We start from the raw sequence: 25,294 nt of genomic DNA, 5'->3' as shown, positions 1-25,294 counted from the left end.
GGGAGGATCAGACTTTCTGTTCTTTTCAGTTATTTAAATGATTGGGAGAGTCCCACCTACTTTAGGGAGAGCAATCTGCTTTACTCAGTTTGCTGATTTAAATGTTGATATTATCCAAAAACATCCTCACAGAAATACCCAGAATAATGATTGATCAAATATTTGGGTACTTTGTGACCCAGGCAAGCTGATACATAAAATTAACCATCACAGTGACTGAGTAGAATTTTTTTGATTTTGTACAGTTATTGAATAAAACTTTTGGTATCCATTGTTATGCTGTTTTCCTTATAAACAAGAAGTTTATAAGGGGAAAGGCTTTGGGCTGCTAAGAGAAAAACATATTATGGGATTGGGATTTTAAAACACTTTTGAGTCCACTGAAGCAAGTTTTAACCACAGTTCATAAAAAAAGTTCTATTCTTGAGTCTGCCTTCTAATGTTTTGTTTTTATCAATTTATAAATTAATTGTGTACAACAGGTGTTTGATTTCTCTCATGCATATTCAGTTCTAAAAACACTTTCCTGAATATTCCAATCTTAAAACGAACTCACATTGTTTACACTGGCAACACCCATTGTGAGATATATATGAATGGTTGAACCAAGTGACAGTGGTACTCTACCACTGTGCTACATTTCAAGCCCTTTGCATTTAAAAAATTTTCGGACAGGATTTCACTAAATTGCCACCGTTGGCCTGCAATGCGATCCTCCTCTCTCAGCCTTCCCAGTCGTTGGGATTACATGTGTGCACAATCACCACTAGCACATGAAGAGAATTTACCAGCAGAAAAGAAAATTGATACTACCCTACACGGTGGCACACCCTTGTAATCCCAGCTACCCAGGCTGAGGCAGGAGGATCGCAAATTAGAGGTCAGTTTGGGCAATTTGGCAAGACCCTTGTCTCAAAAAAAAAAAAGCGCAGGAAATTTGGCTCAATGGTAGAGTGCCTCCTGAGTTCAATCCCTCGGTATGGGGTGGAGTGGAGTCGGGTAAAGACGAAAACTGACATTTGTGGAAGCAGAAGCTCTATCTATCTCATCAGTCAATTAATCTAACTATGAACTCATTTAATCCTCACAATCGGCCAGGAATTTCTACAGAGGAGGAAAATGGGGCTCCAAATGCCTAGGTGGCAGTGCTGGGTTTACAAACCTGTTCTCTGTCTCTGAAGGCAGAGCTCCCCCCCCCCACCCCCCCCCCCACCTTTGCCCTGAAAATATCATGCAGATATTGAAAAGCCTGTAGTTAGCCTGCATATTCACTTAGTTTTTATCATCTTTATAAAATGAAACCCAAAAAACCCGAAATCCTAAAGCTGGAAACTTTAGTGATCTTGCATCGACTGTCAGATTTAACTGGGGATGCATATGGGACCCAGAAAAAAATCCCTGCGCAGCGCCGCGGGAGACTTGGAGGTCGTTTTTTTGGACCGGGAACATTTAGCTCCTCAATAAGGGGACTGTGTTACATTATCTTTAAACTCCCTTCCAGATCCACACTCCTTTAAATTTTAATTATAAATCTTGAGTGAGGTTCCAGACTCAAGGCTTCGCTGGATGACCCTCAAGGGCCACCAATTCAAAGGAAGGAAACCTTAAGACCTTACTTAGAAACAAAACCAGTTTCCACAGTTCGGTTCTCAACTTAGCAAATGTTTTCCTCGAGGCTACGGTTTTCTTCGGGACTACAGCTCCCAGCATGCTACGTCCGAGGCCAACGCTTATTGGCGGTTCCGCCTGGGCCTCGTGCGTTGTGGCAGCCAATACAGCCAATGGGAAGGAAGAGTGACTCCCAGAACCCAATCCTGGAGCTGCAGGGCGGGTCCTTCATGGGTTCCGTCTCCGGCTCCTTCCCCCGCCCAGCGAGGCGGCGCTGTACCTGACTGAGCGGCGGGAGTGAGGTGGGTTGCGGCTGGGCCGAGGTCGCGGGGGGAGGCGGACACGACTTCGCTGGGCACTCTGAGGACGGTCCCTTCCCCTCACCGAGGAGTTGGCGGCTGCTGCTTTGCTCCAGGACCCAGTGGGTAGCAAAGGGGCCCTCTGGTCCCTCCACCCGACCCTGTCGCTGTCCCCCAGCCCAGGCGGCCGGTCGGTTGTCCCTACACCCACTCCTTACCCCGCCCTTCTCCCGGTTGACCTTTGAACACTCCAGGGCCCTGCCACTGACCATACCTGTGGGATCAGCCCTTCGTTTCTTCCACCCTCCTGTCTCAGACCCACTCTTGCCTTCCAGAACGCTGTACCCTTTGACTTCTCCACCCGCCCCCTGCACACGACCCAAAATCTTGGGCCCTGGTCTCTGACACCTGATGACGGCTTTTGAACCCCTTCTGCATCACATCTCCTCAGATCTTGTGACGCTTTTTCTAGCTCCCCTGTTCTCAACACCTTGTCCTTGTTTTCTTTCCAAGCTCTTCTCCCCTCATCCCCCACACCTCTCACCTCCTTTGATTTGGTTGCAGACCTGGAACTTTGACCCTTCAGGCCACATATCAGCTTGGCTTTCATCATGTGTGATCACCAGCCCCATCTTGACTGGTGTTTGTTAGACCTGGCTTCTTCTCCACTACCTCGATCTCTTTCACTCTTGCTCCGGGTTCTGCTGAGTCCCTAGGAAAACTAGCCAAATAGGCCCCTTTCTCCCTCAAATCTCTGAAATATGATGTGTATGGTCCTGTATTTTACCTTTACTCCTTCTCAGTAGGTAATGAGCTCCCTTCTTTTTATCAGTTTGGGTCTTGTTTACCCACTCATCCTGCAAGTTCTACCTCAAATACCATTTCTTCCATGAAGCTGCTTGTCCCTGATCTGCCCATTTCATTTGAACTCCTGTGACTGTTTTTCTTTTCTTTATTTCTGTCCCTCCTTCCCTTTTTTTTCTCCCACCAGTACTAGTGTAATGGTTAAAAACCTTGACTTTGGAGTGGTAGACTGCAGTTCTGCCAGTTACTTATTTTGTGCTCTTGGGCAAATCACTTAATTTCTATGAGCCTCAGTTTATTCATCTGTAAAATAAGGATGAAAAATGAATAACTGTAAAAATTAAATGAGGTGATTCATATGTATGCTTAGGCCAGGGCCTAGCCCTTTGTAGGAGCTTAAAAAAAAAAACAAAACTATTATAGGTTCCTATATAATATGCCAGGTGCTGTGCTAGGCACTGAGGAGATGGTATATAAGTTCCTTGCCCACTGGAACTTAACCTTCTTATTGAATGGCAGTTTCTGGAGTTCATGTCTATTTCACTACATTGTATAATAAACTGTTTCAGGGTGGAAGTTGTAATTCTGAATCTTTTTGCTCTTTTATTGACCCAGCATTTAGTCCTGGGAAGAGCCCAATCTTGGTAAAATATAGGTTCTCAGAATAACAGTTTTGGAAGTGAATGCAGACCATATAGCTCATCGCATACAGACACTGGAGTCCTAGGTGGGGTGGGCAGGGGCAGGGAATGGATTAAGATAATATCCATTTACTCATTCATTCAAAAGACATTTGCATACCCCACTTTATGCTACAGAAGATTATGTAGGAAAGAGACTGTGATGACCCAGAGTCTTTCCTCAAGTTGCTTATAAACCACTAGTGGAAACAGGTAATTACAGATCACCATAACAGCAAGCACCAGATTCTGTGGGCACATAAAGGAGAAAGTGGGGAGGAATCGGGAAATTGCCAAGAAACATTGGATAAGAATAGATGTGAATAGGCATAAAATGGGTTCTGGAGACAAGTTTGGCCTTCCTTTATTCAGTTCATTCAACAAATGTTTATTAAGCATCTATGTTGCATCTATTCTACAAGTATAGGTTACATTAGTGAATAAACAAAGATCCCAGCCCTCATAGAACTTGTGTTGATCATGGGAGGCAGATAATAAATACTGGGAGTGTGGGAGGAGGTTGTGATTTTTACAGGATAATCAGAGAAGAGTTAAGTATCAAGGAATAAGTACTGGTGTTTAAAGCAGGCTTATTAATCTTCATATTGCTTATCTAAATTCTTCAAGGAATGCTAACAGGGATTGTTAAATGGCAGTTTGTTACCTGTTGTTTTAAACAGAGTTTTATTGAAACACAGCCTCACTCATTTACATCTTGTGTGTGCTGCTTTCATGCTATAGTGGCAGAGTTGAGTAGTTACAACTGTGATCCTATGGCCCTAAATATTTATTAAGTGTTTGTTATCTGACCTTTCACAGAAAGTTTGCTGATCTCTGCTTCTTAGAGAGTTGATATTCTATCTTTCACATTGAGATTATGTAATCTTGTACTATTTTTTTAATTAAAACACGTTTCTTTCCTAATAATATCATTGAAAGTATCTTTTTGATCTTTTTGTGCTCTTCACAAAGCTAGGATATAATGTCTTTGATAATTATACTAGCAGCTGTCTTGCTGAATGAACACTATGTCTCGCAGACCCTGCTGAGTGTAGTATAGGCATTTTCTCTAATACAGAGTCCCACAGCATAACTACCTATATTGTAGGTAGTTATCAGTTTTAGAGATGAGGGAGTTGAGTCTCAAAGAGTGACTGAATAATTTGCAAAGTTATAAAGATCATCTGTCTGTGTCACCATTATAACTTACGCTAATGTAGTCAGTGCCCCTTTTACTGTGGCTTTTTTTAAAAAATGTTTGCTGACTTGCAGGAATCATCAGTCTTCTTTGTTGTCAGTGTTCATTATAGTCTATGCTTCCCTCCCTCATTCCTTTGTTCCTGTCGCTCTGGACAGCATCTCCATCAGCCCACTCAGCCTTTTGAAGTGTCATCATTTCTTCAAGGACCAGAGGACATGCAACCACTCTTGTCTTATCAGAAGTACTTTTTTCTTCCTTTCCTTTCCTGTCCTTGGCTAAAGGAACCAAAGGATTCTGTGCCACTTAGCAAGCATTTTACTGATGGTTGCATAAGCAGGCCGTGTGCTGGGCATTGTATGTTTAGCTGTGTTGTGGAGAGGAGTGTGGCTTGTGTATCAGTGTTTATATCTTTATGTATGTGGTATGTGTCTGTGTGTGTGTGCATATGACTGTGTGTGATATAAGAGTATGGCTGTTTGTGTATATGGTACACGAGTATGTGTCCATGTATATTGAATGTGGCTATATGTGTGGGAGGGATGTGTATGGTATGTGATCTGTATGTATGTAGCTGTGTATATGTGACTGTAATGTGAAGGTGTATGGATGTTCATGTGTTTGTATGACTGTGCAGTGTGTGCATGGCTGTGTATGTGGTATGTATGTGTGGTATAAGTGTGACTGAGTGTTTGTGGTATATGTGACTGTATCATGTGAGAATGTGACTTTGTACGTGTTTTGAGTATGTGTGACTTTGTGTGTGTATGTTTTTATGTGATGTTTGAGACTGATGTGCTCTAACCGTCCAGCGCAGGCAACTGAACCAAAGTCACTCGTGTGAATTTGGGGTGATACAAAATACCTCATAGACATGGAATACCTTTTTATAAGCTTCAGGAGGGCTTCCCCTGCTCCCAGCCTCAGGCTCCCACAATGGGGGCAAAAGAAAGTTACAAGAGGCTGAGACAGAGAGAGTGCTCGTTCTCCAGTTGGCTTTTATTGGGGGACGCTGTCAGAAAAAGGGCAAGGGGTAGGATTACAAAGGAACTATAACTCAACCCTACCAGATAACGCCTAATCCTGGAGCCACACCTCATTCCTCATTATCCGAGTTAAAGCCCAATAAGTTATTGCAGGGTGCAGTAATTGTTCAGTATCTCTTGCTCAGGACTTAAGGGCGTGTATTTCCAGAGCAGCCCCAGGCACTGGTGGAAGTGTGTACTGACCAGTCAGAAGAGATATAGTTCAGGCCCTGCAATAGGTTTTGGAGGTCTAGATATTAACCCTTTATTTACTAGATTATGGTAAGATCTAGAGAGGGATGGGGTGGTGGAACATTTAGGATTCAGACCTGGGTCTTGTAGACAACTAGGAGGGCCTTAGGAATGAGAGGGTCTGTTATTTTTGTTTCAAAGGCAATCAAATAAGTGGATACTTTTAATCCATTAAGTCCCAAGTTTTAAATTCTGCATACATAATAAATATTCACATATTTCAAAATTACCATAGTTGGTATATATTTGTTGCTCAATTTAAGTTTTTATAGGTGTTCCACATCTGGGACCATAGGACAAAATGGGTTAAGAAACATTTTCAAAATAAATTAAATGTAAAGAGAGTTTTAGTTAGGCAGAGAAATTAAACTCATCCTAAAACAAAAGCTCCTTACACACAGATCTAGACAGTCTAGACAGTCATCTTTTAGTGGTATTAAGAAGAGTGACATTGTTCAATTGCATAGAAATCATCTGGGTGGTAGACAAAGGTTGTGTCTTGTTTTGCTCTGATGGGTAGCGTTATATATCTGTCAAAGTTTGTCACTTGAAAGTTGGTAAGTAAAAGCTTTCTGTCCAAGCAGTCCAGTTAAATCAGGTTATCCTGATAGATGTTTCCATAGGGAAGGGGCATATATGTAAGATTTTATAAGGTCTGGCTTGATCTAAGGAATAAAGGTGTTGAACATTTGTGTTCATTCTCAGGGTTCAGAGATGGGCAGTGAAAAGGAGCAGAGTCCAGAACCACACCTGCCTGAGGAAGGGGAAGCGGGTAAGCCTTGGAGAGTGGATGGCTCAGAGGGTTCTCACATCCCATCTGGGGAAAAGGATCTTGGGCAGGAGAACCCACTGATGAGGCCACAAGGAACACAGTCAGAAGAGCCATGGCAGAAAATTATTGCCCCAGCTGAAGGACCAGAGAATCCTATTGCTCCTCCAAAGCCTGAGGCAGAGGAGAAGCCCTTTATATGTGTTCAGTGTGGCAAAACCTTCACCAATACCTCTAACCTGAGAACACACCTACGGATCCACACTGGTGAGAAGCCTTACAAGTGTTCCGAATGTGGTAAGAGCTTTTCCCGAAGCTCCAACCGCATCCGGCATGAACGGATCCACCTGGAAGAGAAGCACTACAAATGTCCCAAGTGTCAGGAGTGCTTTCGGCGGCGCTCAGACCTCACCACGCACCAGCAAGATCACCTGGGCAAGCGGCCGTACCGCTGTGATATCTGTGGTAAGAGCTTCAGCCAGAGTGCCACACTGGCTGGGCATTATCGGACCCACCTGGAGCCAGCGCCCTACATCTGCTGTGAGTGTGGGAAGAGCTTCAGCAACAGCTCCAGCTTTGGAGTGCACCACCGCACCCACACTGGTGAGAGGCCATATGAATGTGCTGAATGCGGGCGGACCTTCAGTGATATCTCCAACTTTGGAGCACACCAGAGGACCCACAGAGGGGAGAAGCCCTACCGGTGCACTCTTTGTGGGAAGCATTTCTCCCGGAGCTCGAATCTTATTCGTCATCAGAAAACACACTTGGGTGAGCAGAATGGGAAAGATTCCAGCTGAAGGGAAGCCGCAGTTAAGAGTGGGAAGAGAGAGTGAGAGACCCATTCTAGTGGAGGAAGAAGACCTTTAGGATCTGCTGCTGCCACCTTGATTTCAAGTGCTTCATCCCACTTTGGAGATTGGTTTCCTGTTGCCTCCAAAGCCAGGATCTCTAAGAAATCCTGAGAAGGGACTCTGAATAAAAATCCTCCCAGGCAATTTCTTGCCATAGAAAGTCAGAGAACCCAGTCTTGGCTTCACCTTGTTGGATGTGAAAGAGAAGTAGGGTAGGCTCCAGACATGTTCATGTCATTGGGTTAGCAGTTCTCTGGCCTTTGAGGAAGCACCTGTGAGATGGCATCACTGTCTGAAGTACCTTCATATTGTCCATGAACTGTTTAGGGTACACTGCAGTGGGCTGCTAGATTCCTACCTGCTGTACCCCAACTCAAGTCGTGCTTCTGGATCTGGAGGCTGGGAGGAGTGGCCCTTCTTGGAAGGGTCCTTCTTGGCCTGAGAAGAGGTTTGAGGTTCTGTCTTAGGAATGAAAGAGAAGCCCACTAGAATCGTCACACTCCCCCATATTTGTTACCTATTATCCCCACTTCACTCTCCATCTGTTTCCTTGTGATGATTAGCACTTAATGATTCAACGAAAAAGACCCATGGACTGACTTGAAGAGGTGGGGGGTGAGGGAGAGTGTCCCGTGCAGCCATTCTGGAAGGGAACTGAATTCTAACAAAGAAAGATGGGAGCTAGAATTGTGGCTCAGTGATAGAGCACTTGTCTTGCAAGTGTGAGGCCCTGAGTTTGATCCTAGCACCACCTAAAAACAAATAAAGACATTGAGTCCATATACAACTTTTAAAAAAAGAAAAAAGACAGATAGGTGGCTCTTCTGAAAAGCAAAGAAAAGGAGGCTGACTGAGTCTTTTAAGTGTTTGAGGAGAAGGGAGAAAGGAAAGGACTAACATCAATTGAGTATTCACTATATGCTATTGATTCTGCTGGTTACATCAACATTCTTCATTTCATTTAGTTGTCAGCAGTCCTCAAGGGTATAAGATGAGGAAACAGAAGCAAGGTATATAGTAGAGTCCATTTAAACTTGGGCCTCCTTGGCTCTCTACTGATGCTCTTTTTTTTTTCACTACATTCACGTTGCTGACCTCTAAAGGAGGAGCCATGTAGTCGATAAACCTGGAGATGGGAGCCGGCGTGGCCTTGTGATATGGCTCTGGACTATTCACTGTGTGGGAAGTCAGTACTAAGCATGAGACCCTTTTCAACTTTAGATTAATGATTGAGGATTTCTTCTGTTGCTGGAAAAATGTCAGTGGCAGGGGTAGATGTTGAGGGATGGAATAAGATTAGAAAAATCTTAAGACCCATAGTAAGTTTGCCATTAATATCAATAATTTATCCCTAAGATTGGGAATACAGGGAATTATGTCTGGTTTTCTGGCCTTCTGGCTTAGATCTGGCTTCACATGGCCTCAGATGGTTTAGATTTGGCTTCACATGAAAGTTTAGTGTTCACCTAGCTTTCCTCTAACAAATACAAAATACCCCTATCTTGATTTACCCCATGGTGCTGGAGATTGAACCCAGAGCCCAACCTAGCCAGGCAAGTGCTCTACGACTGAGCTATACTCCAGCCTCCAGATGTCTCTTTCTGTCTCTCTAGTCAGTTTGGGTCCCTGCCTTCCAGAGTAAGGGTTCCTCTCATTTGTAGCTAATGGCAGAATGTGAATCTGTTGAAACTGATACACCCATGACCTGACCTATCATGTGGGGTCCCTGCCACTTGTTCAGGGAGAGATATGCCAGGAACTTCACAGTCATCCTCTTACTAAATTCTCAACCATTGGAGAATTATGCACATTTAACAAATGTGGAAACAGGTGGATAGAAAGTTACTTCCCAAGATAAAAAAGCAAGTAATTGTCAGGGCCAGGAACTGAACCTTATTCTACCCAAAGCCTGTGATTTTTTTTTTAAGCTGTAGAAAACTTCCCAAATTATTCCCTTACATTTGTAGGATGATTTGTAGTTACAAAACACTTTAATTTCATATTCATTTGTTTTTGAAAAATCTACACACAATATTTTAAACAGTCACCTAAACTTAGACATGTAAATTGGCACATGGCCTTAATAATAAAAGTCACCATCTATTAAATGCCTACTGAGTGCCAGTTATTGTACACCTATTATCTATGATCTTCATGCTATAAAGTAGAAGTGTCTCCATTTTCAAGATAAGAAAATTCTACAAGGTTAAATGACCTGACTTGGCAGAGCTGGGATTTATTTAGGTATGTTTGATGCCAAGACCAGGCTCTTTATCATATCCACTGCCAATCTAGATCTACTGGTTCCTTCCCAGCCCAGGGAGCTTGGTATGGTTAACCTTCTAGACCTGGAACCTTAGAAACAACTGCAGTGACTTTTGGAGACTTCTTGCCTTCAGCCCAATACCAATGTACCAAGTATCTGCTTTGATCTTGGGTCAGGACTTCCTGGCCAATCTCATTTGCCCTTTTTTGACCTAGCTCATTAGCTGTGGTTTCTATGTTGGTCAGTGCTTTGACGTGTGTGTGTGTGTGTGTGTGTGTGTGTGAACTTCCTTTATTTTCTCCTTCACATTTTTCTTTTCCTTTCTTCCTTCAGAAAATTCTGTTAAACCAAGCATTTTATAAGTTTAGAATCCTTTTCTAGAGATTAGGAATTTGGGTGGAGGGGGTTACATCATGGCATGTCACTAGTTTCTTCCCCTCACTCCTCCCACCTTGCCCTTAACCCTTTCCTCCTTTTTATGGTTTGCCATAAAAGACTGTGGTGCATCTTACTACAGCTGGTGTCTTACTATCATCAAAGGTAACTTTTTTCTACACATTTTAACATCTCTAGTTACAAATGTTTTTAGAGTGAATGAAAGATCACATTACAGTAGAGATATGAGTCAATAATGTCAGCAAGATGGTGAAATAGGAAGTTCCAGTCACCATTTTCCCATAGAGACACCAACTTAACAATATACAACCTAAAATACCTTTTTGAGTTCTTTCAGAAGTAAGGAGCTTCAGACAAACACAAAGCCACGAAAGAAACACTGAAATGGTAAGAATCATTTTGCTTTACCCAAGATTGCCTTTCTTATAAGCAGCACAGTTCAGCTTGGGCCATAGATTCTTCTGCGAGGGTGAAAGAGAAGGGTGTAACATACTTTCACTGAATTTTCAGAGGGCAGCCCGAAGAACTGGTTCTAACCTCACCTAACTTGGAATGCTGATGGAAATGGAACAGTTTGGATGCCTGGGGGAGCCACTAAAAGCAAGAGAAGTTTGCTGTCTCACCAAAGAGCATACACTATGGTACATGGGTCTTCATACTCAGTATGACTGGGAGAAGGTTCTCAACTGCAGCTCCTCCCTGGAGAGGGAGGGAGAAGAGTAGAACGTGTGTCCCATATTCAAACATTTTGAAGAATTTATTGGAGTCAACAAAATTTGGATGCTTGGGGTTCACCGAGTAAAAAGGAGAACAGAGAAACTGGTTGCTATAGCACCAGAGAGCCTGCAGCACTGTAGGCAGACACCAGAGGGAGCAAGAGATTATTGAGCTCTTGAAAAAGAAACTGGCAGACATCTAAGAAATTACAAGCATAAACCCAGAGAAGTCACATTCCCCCGCAAAGTATTCAGAGATCCTCAGAATTTAACCACACTGATTACTGAAGGTTTTTATTTGTATGAAGCCAGTCTGTTAAAAGTTTTTTTTTTTTTTTTTAAAAAGAACCAAACAGGGCTGGGGTTGTGGCTAAATATATAGACAAATATAAAATAAAAGAATATAAGCCAGGCGCAGAGGCGCATGCCTGTAATCCCAGCAGTTTGGGAGGCTAAGGCAGGAAGATTGCAAGTTCAAAGCCAGCCTCAGCAAAAGCGAGGCGCTAAGCAACTCCGCAAAACTCTTGTCTCTAAATAAGAAACAAAAATTGGGTTGGGGGAGCTGGGGTTGTGGCTCTCAATGGTACAGCACTTGCCTAGCATGTGTGAGTCACTAGGTTTGATTCTCAGCACTGCATAAAAATAAATGAACAAGGGCTGGGGATGTGGCTCAGGCGGTAGCTCGCTCGCCTGGCATGTGTGTGGCCCGGGTTGGATCCTCAGCACCACATATAAACAAAGATGTTGTGTCCACCGAAAACTGAAAAATAAATATTAAAAAAATAAAATAAATGGACAAAATAAAGGCCTATCAATGTTAAAAAAATATTTTTAAAAACTTGGGCTGTGATGTAACTCAGTGGTTGAGTGACCCTGAGTTCAATCTCCCCTCCCCCTAAAAAAGTAATATAATGATGGTACATAAATCGCTTAATTCTGATATAAAATTTAAGATCAAAAATCACTTAAAACTATGTTAATAAATACAAAATATTAAAAGACATTAATAGCATGAATTAGCGTGGGAAGGTAAAGGGATAGAGTTTTTGTATAGGATTGGAACTATAGGCATTTACAACAAGGTTGTAGGATATAAGGTTCATATACAAAAGTTTATCACTTTATACCAGCAATGAATGAGTGGAATTTGAAGTTGAAAACACAATATGGTTTATATTAGCATCCCCCCAAATGGAAATACTTATATGTAAATCTAACAAAATATGCACAAGATCTACAGGACAAAAACTACAAAACTGTGTTAAAAGAAATCAAAGAGAGGGCTGGAGTTGTGGCTCAGTTGTAGAGTGCTTGCCTAGCACGTGCAGGGCCCTGGGTTCGATTCTCAGCACCACATAAAAATAAATAAAATAAAGGTATTGTGTCCAACTACAACTAAAAAAATAAATTTTTTTTGAATTTTTTAATATTTATTTTTCAGTTTTCGGTGGACACAACATCTTTATTTTATTTTTATGTGGTGCTGAGGATCAAACCCAGCGCCCCGCACATGCCAGGCAAGCATGTTACCGCTTGAACTACATCCCCTGCCCAAATAAATATTTTTTTTAAAAAAGAAATCAAACAAGAACTAAATAAATGGAGAGATATTTCATGTTTGTGGTTAGGAAGGCTCAATATTATCAAGATGTCAGTTTCCTAACTTGATCTGTAGATTGAATGAAATTCAAATCCAGATCCCAGCAAGTTATCTTGTAGATATTGACAAAATGGTTTTCAAGTTTATTTGGATAGGTGAAAGACTCAACATAGTCAATATTGATCAAGAAGACGACTAACACTACTTGAATTCAGGACTTAACTATAAAGCCATCATAATCAAGACAGGGTGGTTGATGAAAGAATAGGAAAGAGTTCAATTGCACAGAATAGAGACCCCCCAAAATATACCCATACAAATATAGACAACAAATCTTTGACAAGAGGAAAGGAAATACAATGAAGCAAAGTTAATATTTTAAATGATACTGGAACAATTGGATATCCATTACAAAAAAAAAATTGAAGAGAAAAAGAAATCTAGACACAGGCCTTAAACTTTTCACAAAGAGTAACTTAAAATTAATCAGAGACCTAAATGTAAAAGAAAATTATAAAATTCCTAGAAGATAACAGGAGAAAATGTAAGTGACCCTGGGTATGATGATAGTTCTTTAGATACCACACAAAAGAAACATGAAAGAAACAATTAAGTCAGGTGCTCATGCCTGTAATTACAGCTACTTGGGAGACTGGCAGGAGGATTGCAAATCAAATCTAGCCTGGGGAATGTGAAAAGACCCTGTCTCAAAATAAAAAATAAAAAGGCTGGGGATGTAGCTCAGTGGTTGAGTGCCCCTGGGTTTAATTCCCAGTCCCACAGCAAGGAGAAGAAGAAAAACAATTGATAAACTGGACTTTATTAGCATGAAAAACTGATGCTCTGTGAAACATAATGTTAAGAGGATGAGAAGATCATCCACAGACTGTGAGAAAATATTTGCAAAGTCTTTAAAGGACTTTTTCTAAAATACAAAGAAGTCTTTGTAAGAAAACTAAGAAATACAAAAATGAGCAGCATGATTTAAGAAATTGGCAAAAGACATGAAAACATTAAAGACACAGAGATGGCAAATAAACATGAAAAGATGCTCCACATTGTGTATCATAGGGAATTGCAAATTAAAATATGTATCACCACTACATACCTATTAAAAAGCCAAAATCCAGAACACTGATATCATAAACGCTGGCAAAGATGTGGAATAATGGGAACCCGTATTTATTGCTGGTGGAAATACAAAATGGTCTAGCCACTTTAGAAGGTCATTTGGCAGTTTCTTATAAAACTAAATGTACTTTTAGCATACAAACCAGCAATTGGGCTCCTTGGTGTTTATTCAAAGGAACTAAAGACTATGTCCACACAGAAACCTATTTTTAGCAACTTTATTCATAATTGCCCCAAACTGGGGCAACCAGGATGTCCTTCAGTAGGTGAATGGTGAATGGATAACTAAATTATGGCACATCTATTCAACAGACTATAATTCAATGATAATAACAAATGAGCTTTCAAGCCATGAAAAGAGATGGAGGGAACTTAAATGCATAGTACATAGTAGGAAGTCATCTGAAAAGTCTAGAAACTATAGGATACCAACTATATGACATCCTGGAAAAGGCAAAATTATGGAGACAATGGAAAGGTCAGGAATTGCTAGGGCGGATGGATCAACAGAACACAGAGGACTTTTAGGGCAGTATGATGTATGATACACTGACATGTCATTGTACATTTATCCAAACACAGAATGTACAACACCAAAAGGGAACCCTATGATAAACTATGGACTGGGTGATAATGATGTCTCAGTGTAGGTTCATCAGTTGTAACAAATGTACCATGTGGTGGGGGATGTTGATAGAGAGGATAGCTAAATAAGGTCTTAAAAAAAAAAAAAAGACTGTTGTCTACAGGAGAATTGCTATTGATATGAAGACACATATAGGCTTAAACAAAGATGGAAAAGTTATTGCAAGCAAATGGTTATCAAAAGAAAGTAGCAGTGGCTCTCTCTCTCTCTCTCTCTCTCTCTCTCTCTCTCTCTGTGTGTGTGTTTGTGTACACACAAGTAAAAAATTATAAGAGTTAAAGAAGGATATTTTATAATGATGAAAGGGTAGATAGAATAAAAATAATGATAATAAAACATGGCACGTAACAAAGCATCCAAATATATGAAGCAAACATTGACAGAATTAAAGGAAGAAATAGAAAGTAATACAATGATAGCAGGAGGTTTCAGTATCCGACCTTCAGTGGAAGAACAACTAGGCAGAAAATTACTAAGGAAACAGAATTGGAACAATACTAGACCAATAAGATCTAACAGACATACAGAACACCTCACCCAACATTGGTAAAATACACATTCTTAAGTGCAATGGAAAATTCTCCAGGATAGATCATATGTCACAAAACAAATCTTAACAAATTTAAAAAGATGAAATCATACCAAGTATTTTTTTTTTTTTTGACCAGGGGCACTTTACCACTGAGTTACATCCCCAACCCTTTTTATTTTTTATATTGAGACAGGGTCTCACTAAGTTTTATTGCTAAGCTGGCCTTGAACTTGTAATCCTCCTGCCTGAGCCTCCTGAATTGCTAGAGTTACAGGTGTGCACTATTGTGTTTTCTGATCACAATAGAATAAAACTAGAAATAACAAAAGGAAATCTAAAAAAATTCTAAATCGTGGAAATTAAACAGTACATTCTTGAACAAACAATGGACCAAAGAAGAAATGAAAAGTGAAATTTTAAAAAAAATCTTTTGATAAATGAAAATTTAACATATGGGAACTTATGGGATACATCAAAAGCAGAAGGAAGATTATAGCAGTGAACACCTACATTTTAAAAAAGTCTCAAATGGACAACCTAACTATACTTTAAGGAACTAGAAAAGAAAAACTCAACCAAAGTTAGCAAAAGGAAGGAAATGATAAAAATTAGAACAGAAATAAATGAAATTGAGACTAGATTTCACCAAAACTGGAGAAAGATACCACAAGGAAAGAAAATGACAGGCTAATATCCTGACAAATATTAATGCAAAAATCCCAATAAAATGCTGGCAAACTTGACACCATATTAAAAGGATTACACATCACAACCAATAGGGTTTTATCCCGATACAAAGATGGTTCAATATACACAAATCAATACATATACCACTTTAACAGAATAAGAACAAAAGTCACATGATCATCTTATTGATCAGCTCATTGAGGCAGAAAAAGCATCTGACATAATTCAATACCCTTTCATGACAAAAACAGTAAAGTAGGAATAGAAGGAAAATTCCTCAATCAAATAAAGCCTATATATGTAAAGCACATATTGACATTATATTCAGTGGTGAAAATGGAAAGTTTTCCCTCCAAAATCAGGATCAAGGAAAAGATGTCTATTCTCCATTTCCATTCAACATAGTACTGAACATTCTTGTTAGCAGGCAGATAAGAAAAATAAAGGTCATCTAAATTGTAAAGGAAGAAGTTAAATTATCTGTTCACAGATGACATTACTTTATTTGTAGAAACACAGAGAAATAAATAATTGCAGGATATGACATCAATATGCAAAAATCTGCTAATTTCTATACACTAATAATGAACAATTTGAAAAGAAAATTAAAGAAATAATCCCATTACAAAAGCCCCCAAAAGAATTAAAATATTTAAGAATAAACTTTTTTTCCCCCTTTTTGCAGTACTGGGGATCAAGTCCCTGTACCACTGAGCAACATTCCCAGCCCTTTTATTTTAAATTTGAGATAGGTTCTTGCTAAGTTGTCCAGTCTGGCTTAAAATTTCTGATACTTTTGCTTCAGTCTCCCAAGTAGGTGGGGTTATAGGCTTGAGCCATCATGCCTGTCAGGAAAAAACTTTGGAAGGCAAAAAATTCCCACTGAAAACTACAAAACATTGCTGAATTGGGGCTCTGGGTTTCATCCCCAGCACTGAAAAAAAAAAAAAAGAAAGAAAGAACACACAAAAAATGGAAAGACATTCTATTCTATGTTCATAGATTGGAAGACTTAATATTGGTAAAATGTCCATACCATACAAAGCAATCTACATATTTCATGCAATTCCTATCAAGATACCAAAGGCATTTCAGCAGAGGTAGATTATTCATACAGAATGTCAAAGGACCCTGAATAGCAAAACAAACCTGAAGAAAAAGAAAAAAGCTGAAGCTTCTCACTTCTTAGTTTCAAAAAATATTATGATATAGTAATGAACAATATGATACTGGCATAAAGAGAGATAAAGATCAATGGAACAGAGTAATGAACTCTGAGGTAAGTCCTCTTATATATATGCTCAAACAATCTTTGACAAGGATGTCAAGACTATACATGGAAAAAGGATGTTTTCCATCAACAAATAGCAATGGGAAACTGCATGTCTACATGCAAAAGTGAAGTTGGACCTTTCCAAACCTATGTTAAGAAAAATCAACAAAATGAAGACCTAAACATAAGAGCTGAAACTATCCCACATAATTACTAATGAAAGGAAATATAGTTAGTGTGTGTTTATGGTAAGATCAAAAAATACAGATTATAAAGAAGAAAGCATTTCTAGGAATAAAAAAAAAATAGCCCCATAATGATGCATTGCAATTCACCGGAATATATAATTCTGAAATTATAAACACCCAATAACAAAGGCTTGAAAGTTAAGTACTGCCTTGTTGCCTCTGGGTGGGAGCTCTAAGGATCTGGGTTTGATTTCCTACATGCAACTCTTCCTTCAGAACTGCTCCTTATCAGCCTAGGTCCTGGGTGAGAATGATGTAAATTCATGGTGACAAGGAGCATGAGCAAGAAATATACCTTTGATGATTTTTTTTTGTTTCAATAGCTTTATTGAGTATAATTGATATAATGAACTGCATGTATTTAAGTATTTGAGGTATAATTTTATAAGTTTTGATATAGGTATGCATCAGAATCTTAGGAAATGAATGGAGAGGCCTCAGTAGTTTTTAAAGAACTGCATGAAAATACCTCAAGAGGTTCCAGCATCCACTCAAATTGTGATAGAAGTTTCTTTCTTACAGCCTGGATGAGGTTGCAGACTTTGATCAGATGAATTACAGAAGACTGTAATTTGAATCTGAGAGGAAGATATGCTTTAAAAGTCCTCTGTTGTCATGGTGACTACAAAAGGGCACATTGTAACACATGTGGCTCTAATAGACTCATCCTGAAAGCCAGCAAAGCTCAAGTCCTGCTCTCCAGGATCAAATTTCTGATTAGTAATGACCTTATTGTGTTAATAAATTGTTAACTCAATAGCCTCAACTTGTTTAAGATGTCAACCTTAGCCTTCCTGAGAAAGAAACCATATCAGAGCCAGGAATTGTTGAGCAAGTCACTTCATCTTGGCTACCCTGAGATGGTAACTCTATACTGGATGTGAATTGTTGAGTCAGTAATTTGAACTCTCTGGTTATGTTAGACCTTCTTCCTCAGTGACTAAGGGGATTTGTAAACCTGAAAAACTTAGAGGTAAATATAGAGAAAAAAATACAACCTGTCATATTAATAATTTTGTGTTCCAAATAGCTTTATGTGTGTATGTATGTGCTCCATACTTAAAGGATAATTTAAAAATACAGCATATAGAATATCTGATAGATCAGACTCGTTTGATAGATTATATCAAAGATGTATATGAACATTTACGTCAATAAAGAGCATTGGAATATTTGAGAACGAGGCCTACTAGATTTGTGTTTCATATATATAAATTTTTGTTGAGTACTTGGGAAGGATTTACTTATTAGGAATGGAAACTTGATTGGCCAGGCATACAGAGGATATAAAATAAAAAGAATATATGAGATTTAAAAATTCAAATTTAAAATACTTAATGAAATTGTTTTGTGTTTATATGTGAGATTATTTAACAAAGTTTAGATCATCTTACTTGAGTTACTTGAACAATAATAAAAGATACCCTTAAACCTAATTATTATTTTATATAAATATATTAATAAATAGGATAATATACTTATGAATTGAATTTTAATGCTTAAACAAAACCAAGGATTTGAGTCTTTGGTTAATGCATTTTTTATTCCCACCATTATATATAATTATCATGCACCAATAAAAATATGGAAAATAAATTTAGAATTAATTTAAAACTCAAGATAGTGTAAATAGTCCTTTGTGCTCACAAAAATCCACTCTCATACATGAAAAAAAACACACTGAAACTATTATTATTTGCATTTAACAGCTAAAGAAACTGAAGCATCTTAGTTAAGAAATCAGAATCAACTTCATGCGTGACTGGTTTTAAAGTCTGTACCCTTAACCTTGTCAACTTGGCACCCATACATATCCCTTACACCACATTTAATCTCCAAATACAGACAATAACAAATTTATAATTGCACTTAACATGATAAAACTACTCTCTGTACAACTGAAAACACACCAATGCCTTCCCCAGAAGAGGAGATAAAGTCCCTGAGTGATGTTTACTCTTCTCCTGATATCCTGTAAGTTAAATACTGTGATATAAAACTGAAGTACTTAAATTTATATAAAGTTAACACATTTTATATTACATGCTAAAGGAATAAGAGGGAAAATAACAGATATTTGTTTAATATTTGTTTAACAAAATAGGAAATACTGAGAGCAATTAGAGTCCTTATTTATGCAGCTGATTACATGATTATAGCTGGATTTATAACTAACTTCTACCTGTTTTGTGTTCATTTTGCCTTCTGCAAGAACCTTAGCTGGTTAGTGTTCTTAACCTTGAGTAGAGGGTGGTATGTGACCCAAACCTTCATTCCTGAAGAGTCTGAACTATTCAAAGTCTTGTCTGCATTAGGTTGTAGTTTCCAATTGACCATAATGATAGAGCATGGTAATACTAAGATATGCCCTAAGGGATCTCATATATTCCAGAAACATGCCTCCTTGCCTCCATTGTAGAGTAATAACCCAATTTCACCTTGGTAGTCCACATCAATCATCCCAGCTAACTGTAACTCCCTTTTTGGCCTGTTGATGCCAATTCATGGGAAATCCGAAGTGTCTGGGTAGCACTCTTTAAGTTATCATTCAATAGAGTCATTATTGTCTTTCCTGGTGGAAGTATTCCTTACTCTGAAACTAAAACCTCTAGACCAACATAGCATAAATTAATGGAGCAGGAAGCAAAAATTTTGCTAGTGAGTCACTGGGGTAATATGAGTGGTGCCACTCCCGTTTCCTTCCTTGATTCCTGGAACCATGAATACTAGTTGTGTATAAAACAGTACTGCATGTCGGGCACTGATTCAGAGCATACAAAGTCTTTTGGAGAATCTTTTTTGTAGAGCTCTAGCTCTAGCTCTACAAAAAAATTGCAATCTGTAACTGAGTCTTCAAAAAGTTATTCCACCATACTTTTAAAAATTATTTTAAGATGGCATCTCACTGTGTTGCCTAAGCTGGCCTTGAACTTGAGATTTTCCTACTTCAGCCTCTTGAGTAGCTGTGATTACAGATATGTACCACGCACCTGGCCATTCCACCTTTGTATTAAGCCAGCTGCTTTGGGATGGAGGGGAACATGGTAATACCAGTGAATTCTGTGATCATGGGCCTACTGCAGCACTTCTGTAGCTATAAAGTGAGTTCCTTGGTCAGAAGCAATGCTGAATGTAATACCATGATGGTATATAAAGCATTTTGTAAGTCTATGTGTGGAAGTATTGGCAGAAGCATTGCATGCAGAGCAGGCAAATCCATATCCATAGTGTCTATTCCAGTAAAGACAAAATGCCACCCCTCACATGGTGAAAATGGTTCAAAGTAATCAACTTGCCATCAGGTAGCTGGCTGATCACCCCCGAAGATCACTTTCTACTAAGGTGTAGTAGCAGGCTAAGAGTTGTCTCTCAAAAAGAGAGTCATTATATGTGAATGATGGCAGGGCCTTGTTTCACATTGGGGGGCTCAGTATGGATATCTGCATTGCTGGCAGATAGGGCACTCAGATGTAGATGTAGTCTGGAAAGTCTTGATGAGTGGAACTCCAGGCTGCTGAGCCTAAGCATAACCTCATAATTGCCACCATGCCCACTTTGTTCATGAAGCTCATTGGGTGAGCACAGGTGTAGTTGGAGAAAGAGGCTAATTTGCATACACAAAATAGTTTATCCTATTCACTCAATTATTAAAATTCTCCTCTGTTGACGTTATCTTTTGATGAGTATTCACATGGGACATAAATATCTTTCATGTCTTTTGGCCCTCAAAGAAATCTATCCACATACCTCTTCCTCAGATTTTTTGACAGATTTTCAATCATCTTCAAGTTCCTGGCCATCCAGTCAAACCATTGGCAACAGCCTATAAGTCAATATATCTGTATTATTGCATGTATGGGTATTTCTCCCTCCAAACAAACGGTGCACTAATGGTGCACTGACTGAAATTTTGCCCACGAGGCGATTTCTTTTCACCATTATCCTTAGGTATGTCATAGGGGCTATAATGCTGCAGCTTTCCAATTGTACCTTCATATCATAAAGAACCATCTTTAAACCAAGACCAAGTCCTCTCTTTCTCTATCAAGTTATTGTAGGGAACTCTCCCATGAGGCCATAGATACAAGTTGGGAGAGAGAAGGCAATGTAGCAGGAGTGAGAACCATGGGCTTTTGGAACACTCCAAGTCACTTGTGCCTTCAGGGCCTATTCTGGCCCAATCACATATATACAACATTCATCTGATAATGGAGTGTTGTGCACACCCAACTTTATGGCTTGGAATCAGATAACACCAGTTTGTGATAAGCAGCCGGATCATGGAGTAGCTTGATGGACTATGGTCAAGCATTCAGTTTCTACTAAGGTAAAGTAGTAGGCTAAGAGATGTCTTTCAAGGGATTAAAATATGACATAGGACTGGAGGTTGGTCAGTAAAGAGGTATTGCTGCCCTTTCCAGATGGAAGAAAACTGTTTCTGGTAGGCCTATTAGATGGGGATGGGGGGAAAAAGTCATTTTCCATATCTATCTATCTATCTATCTATCTATCAATCTACCTACCTACCTACCTACCTGGTATACCAGGTACCAGGGGCTGTGTTAATTTGCTCAAGCAACAAAACAAAATCTGGTACAGCAACTGCAATTGGAGTCACAATTTAGTTAAACTTATGATAATCCACAGTAATTCTCCAAGATCCATTTGTCTTCTACACAGGTCAAATAAGAAAGTTGAATGGGGATAGTGGGAAAGAACATTTCTACATCTTTTAAAGCCTCTACCACAGAGATTGACACTGATCTCTGTTATACAGCAAAGGCAATTTTGTTTTTTATTACAATTTTCTCAGAGGTAGTTCTAAAGGTTTCCATTTGTCTTTTTCCACCATAATAGCCCTCACCCCACATGCCAGGGAACCAATGTAGGGATTTTGCTGGCTTATAAGTAGTTTTGGGGAAGGTAGTGTGTAGGTCCTTCCACAAGGGGATCTAGACACTCTTTCACTAAGGGGTTCTGGGTTTGTAAGCTGGCTCAAGTCTGAGAATTGACTGAGGGACCGTGACATTAAAAAAAAAAGGATTTGAGTTAGACTTTATTTATCTGTCCTGGGACTTTTCATATCAAGTAAGAATATGGTAGGTTTTCTATATATTCTACATTTAGGAACACCATGATTAAAGTAGCCAATGGCATAGGTATGTGTGACTTGATGATTTTGATCACCTCTGCTGTCCATTTTGATAACCATTCCTCTTATGACTTTGGCAATTGAGTGCCTAGCCAGACACAGAGGCACACACCTATTATCCCAGAGATTCAGGTGGCTGGGCCACAAGGATTGCAAGTTCAAAGTGAGCCTCAGTAATTTAGCAAGACTCTCAGGAACTTAGCAAGACCCTGTCTCAAAATATAAAGGACTACAGATGAAGCTCAGTGGTAAAGAGCCTTTGGGATCAACCCCCAGTACAAAAATAAATAAGTAAATAAATAAAGCCTGCCCCTCCCTTTGCTGGTTTCTCTCTAGCCTCCTGTCTCTCTCCTTTTTTATTAAATTATTTATTTATCTAATTTGTTATACATGATGGCAGAATGCAATTCATTTCATATTATACATATAGAGCACATTTTTTCAAATCATTGATTGTACACTAAGTATTTTCACACCATTCGTGTCTTCATACATGTACTTAGGGTAATGATGTCTAACTCATTCCACACATCATTCCTACCCCTTTGCCCCCTCCTTTCCCCTCTCTCCCCTTTGCCCTATCTAAAAAGTTCCTCCATTCCTCCCATGCTCCCCGCAACCCCAATTGCCATTATGAGTCAGCATCCTCATATCAAAGAAAACATTCAGCCTTTGGTTTTTGGGGATTGGCTTGCTTCACTTAGCATTATATTCCCCAACTTCATCCATTTACCTGCAAATGCCATGATTTTATTCTCTTAATGCTAAGTAATGTTCCATTGTGTATATATCCATTCATCTACTGAAGGGAATCTAGGTTGGTTCCACAATTTAGCTAGTATAAACATTGATGTGGCTGTGTCCCTGTAGTATGCTGTTTTTAAGTCCTTTGTGTATAAACCGAGTAGTGTGATAGCTGGGTCAAATGGTGGTTCCGTTCCAAGTGTTCCAAGGAATCTCCATAATGCTTTCCAGATTGGCTGTACCAATTTGCAGTCTCACCAGCAATGTATGAGTGTGCCTTTTTTCCCCACATCCTCGCCAACACTTATTGTTGTTTGTATTCTTTTTTTTTAAAGAGAGAGAGAGAGAGAGAGAGAGAGAGAGAGAGAGAGAGAGAGAGAGAGAGAATTTTAATATTTATTTTTTAGTTTTTGGCGGACACAACATGTTTATTTGTATATGGTGCTGAGGATCGAACCCAGGCCGCACGCATGCCAGGCGAGCGTGCTACCACTTGAGCCGCATCAGCCCCTATTGTTTGTATTCTTGATAGCTGCCATTTTGACTGGAGTGAGATGAAATCTTAGAGTAGTTTTGATTTGCATTTCTCTAATTGCTAGAGATGTTGAACATTTGTTCATATGTTTATTGAATGATTATATATCATCTTCTGAGAGGTGTCTGTTCAGTTCCTTGGCCCATTTATTGATTGGATTATTTGTTTCTTTTTATTTTTTTTATTTTTTGGCATTAAGGTTTTTAAGTACTTTACATATCCTAGAGATTAGTGCTCTATCTAATGTGCTTGTGGTAAAGATTTGCTCCCATTCTGTAGGCTCTCTATTCACCTCACTGTTTCTTTTGCTGAGAAGAAGCTTTTTAGTTTGAATCCATTCCATTTATTGATTCTTGGTTTAAATTTTTGTGCTATAGGAGTCTTATTAAGGAAGTTGGGGCCTAATCTGATGTGATGGAGATTTGGGCCTATTTTTTCTTCCATTAAGCACAAGGTCTCTGGTTTAATTCTTAGGTCCTTGATCCACTTTGAGTTGAGTTTTGTGCATGGTGAGAGATAGAGGTTTAATTTAATTTTGTTACATGTGGATTTCCAGTTTTCCCAGCATCATTTGTTGAAGATAGCCTCCTGTCTCTTCATGTGATCTTTTTCTTCTGCATATATTTCTATCATGATGCCATCTGCTGTGATCTGATGTAGCCGAGGAGCCCTCACCAGAACCAAAACCATACTGTTTGTACTTTGAGCCTCCAAAACTGTGAGCTAACTACACTTATTGTCTTTATAAAGTATGCAGCATTAGGCATTTTTTAAATAGCCAAATAGCTGACTAATACAGTGGTCCATCTTTTAATCCATGATGTAGCAAACAAGTCAAAGATTTTGTTTCACTAGAACTATTCTCAGTATCAAAATCTGTATTAGGGTTCACCAAAGAACAGAACCAATAGGATATTTACATAGATATACAACAGGATATTTATTATGGAAATCAGCTCACATGATTATGAAGACCGAGATGTCTTTGATATGCTGTCTGAAAGCTAGAGAAAAGCTGACGGTATAATTCAGTCCAAGTTCAATGACCTGAGAACAAGGGGAACCAATAGCATAATTCCCCGTACCCAAGGCTAAAGCCTGAGAACTAAAGGTAGGGAGTTAAGAGTTTTTGGCATTCTTCTAGAGTCTGAAGGCCTGAAAACTAGGAACACCAATGTCAAAAGGCAGCAGAAGATGGATGTCCCAGTTCTATGGTGGGGAAGGGGTGGCGAAGAAGAGACTCACCCTTCCTTTACCTTTTTGTTCTATTTGAGTGGGCCCTCAACAGATTAGATGATGCCTGTCCTCACTGTGTGTGTAGACCTGATATGATTCAAATGGGTATATCTCATAGACATACCCAGAAATAATATTCTACCAGTTATCCAGGGATCCCTCAATCCATCAAGGTAGTACATAAAATTAAGACCAAACCACTTCAAAGACTGCCAGATATATCCTCTGACCCAGGTGTCCAGGATCAGGGATGGAAGAAATCCAGCAGAGGAAGCAGGTTCCTTGACAGCATATTCAGTGAGAGTTAGGAAATAAAACTCAACTGGGAGCCAGAGGGATACCTAGAATCTCCAGAAAAGCAGTCCTCTAACTAGATTTGCATATATCTGGGTGTCTGAAAGACTTTCCAAGGAGTACGTGAACATATTTTTTCTTAAGAGAATAATTTCCCTGATCCTAACCCTCTGCTTCCACATGTACACATTCTTTTCAAATTAGTTTCAAAAACTAATTGCCTGAGAGTAGTGACATCAGCAAGATAGCACAATGGGAATCCTTAGACCTTGTTTCTCCACAGAGACCAACTTAACACTGTTCAAACTTTTTATATGAGAACTTCAGAAATCTCATGCACGCTCAAAAC

At 39.3% G+C, this 25,294-nt stretch overlaps 1 protein-coding gene across 3 annotated transcripts; it reads left to right on the top strand.

The window, feature by feature from the left end:
* The first annotated feature begins 1,847 nt into the window (after window positions 1-1,847).
* Window positions 1,848-11,200, top strand: Znf691 (zinc finger protein 691). 3 transcript variants are annotated; one of them, XR_009224297.1, is made up of 3 exons: window positions 1,919-2,029; window positions 6,572-10,538; window positions 10,662-11,200. XR_009224297.1 is itself a non-coding variant. In XM_046469423.2 (2 exons), the coding sequence occupies exon 2, from the start codon at window positions 6,581-6,583 to the stop codon at window positions 7,433-7,435; it is 855 nt and encodes a 284-aa protein (XP_046325379.1). In that variant the 5' UTR covers window positions 1,848-1,910; window positions 6,572-6,580; the 3' UTR covers window positions 7,436-11,200. The 3 variants fall into 3 exon arrangements, 2 of the variants coding, with proteins under 2 accessions (XP_046325379.1, XP_046325380.1); XM_046469423.2 differs by lacking the exon at window positions 1,919-2,029 and adding an exon at window positions 1,848-1,910 and having other exon boundaries at window positions 6,572-11,200; XM_046469424.2 differs by having other exon boundaries at window positions 6,572-11,200.
* Window positions 11,201-25,294: the final 14,094 nt, after the last annotated feature.

This window comes from Marmota monax, unplaced genomic scaffold (genome assembly GCF_021218885.2).
Source record: "Marmota monax isolate L192 unplaced genomic scaffold, Marmota_monax_Labrador192_F-V1.1 WCK01_AAM20220418_F8-fsc00008, whole genome shotgun sequence".
Taxonomy (NCBI): Eukaryota; Metazoa; Chordata; class Mammalia; order Rodentia; family Sciuridae; genus Marmota; species Marmota monax.
Note: the sequence above shows the minus strand (reverse complement) of the source record. Positions and strands in the feature narration are given on the sequence as shown.

Coding starts and splice junctions, on each gene's coding strand:
- Znf691 (XM_046469423.2), top strand. CDS start 6,581: ATGGGCAGTGAAAAGGAGCAGAGTCCAGAACCACACCTGCCTGAGGAA.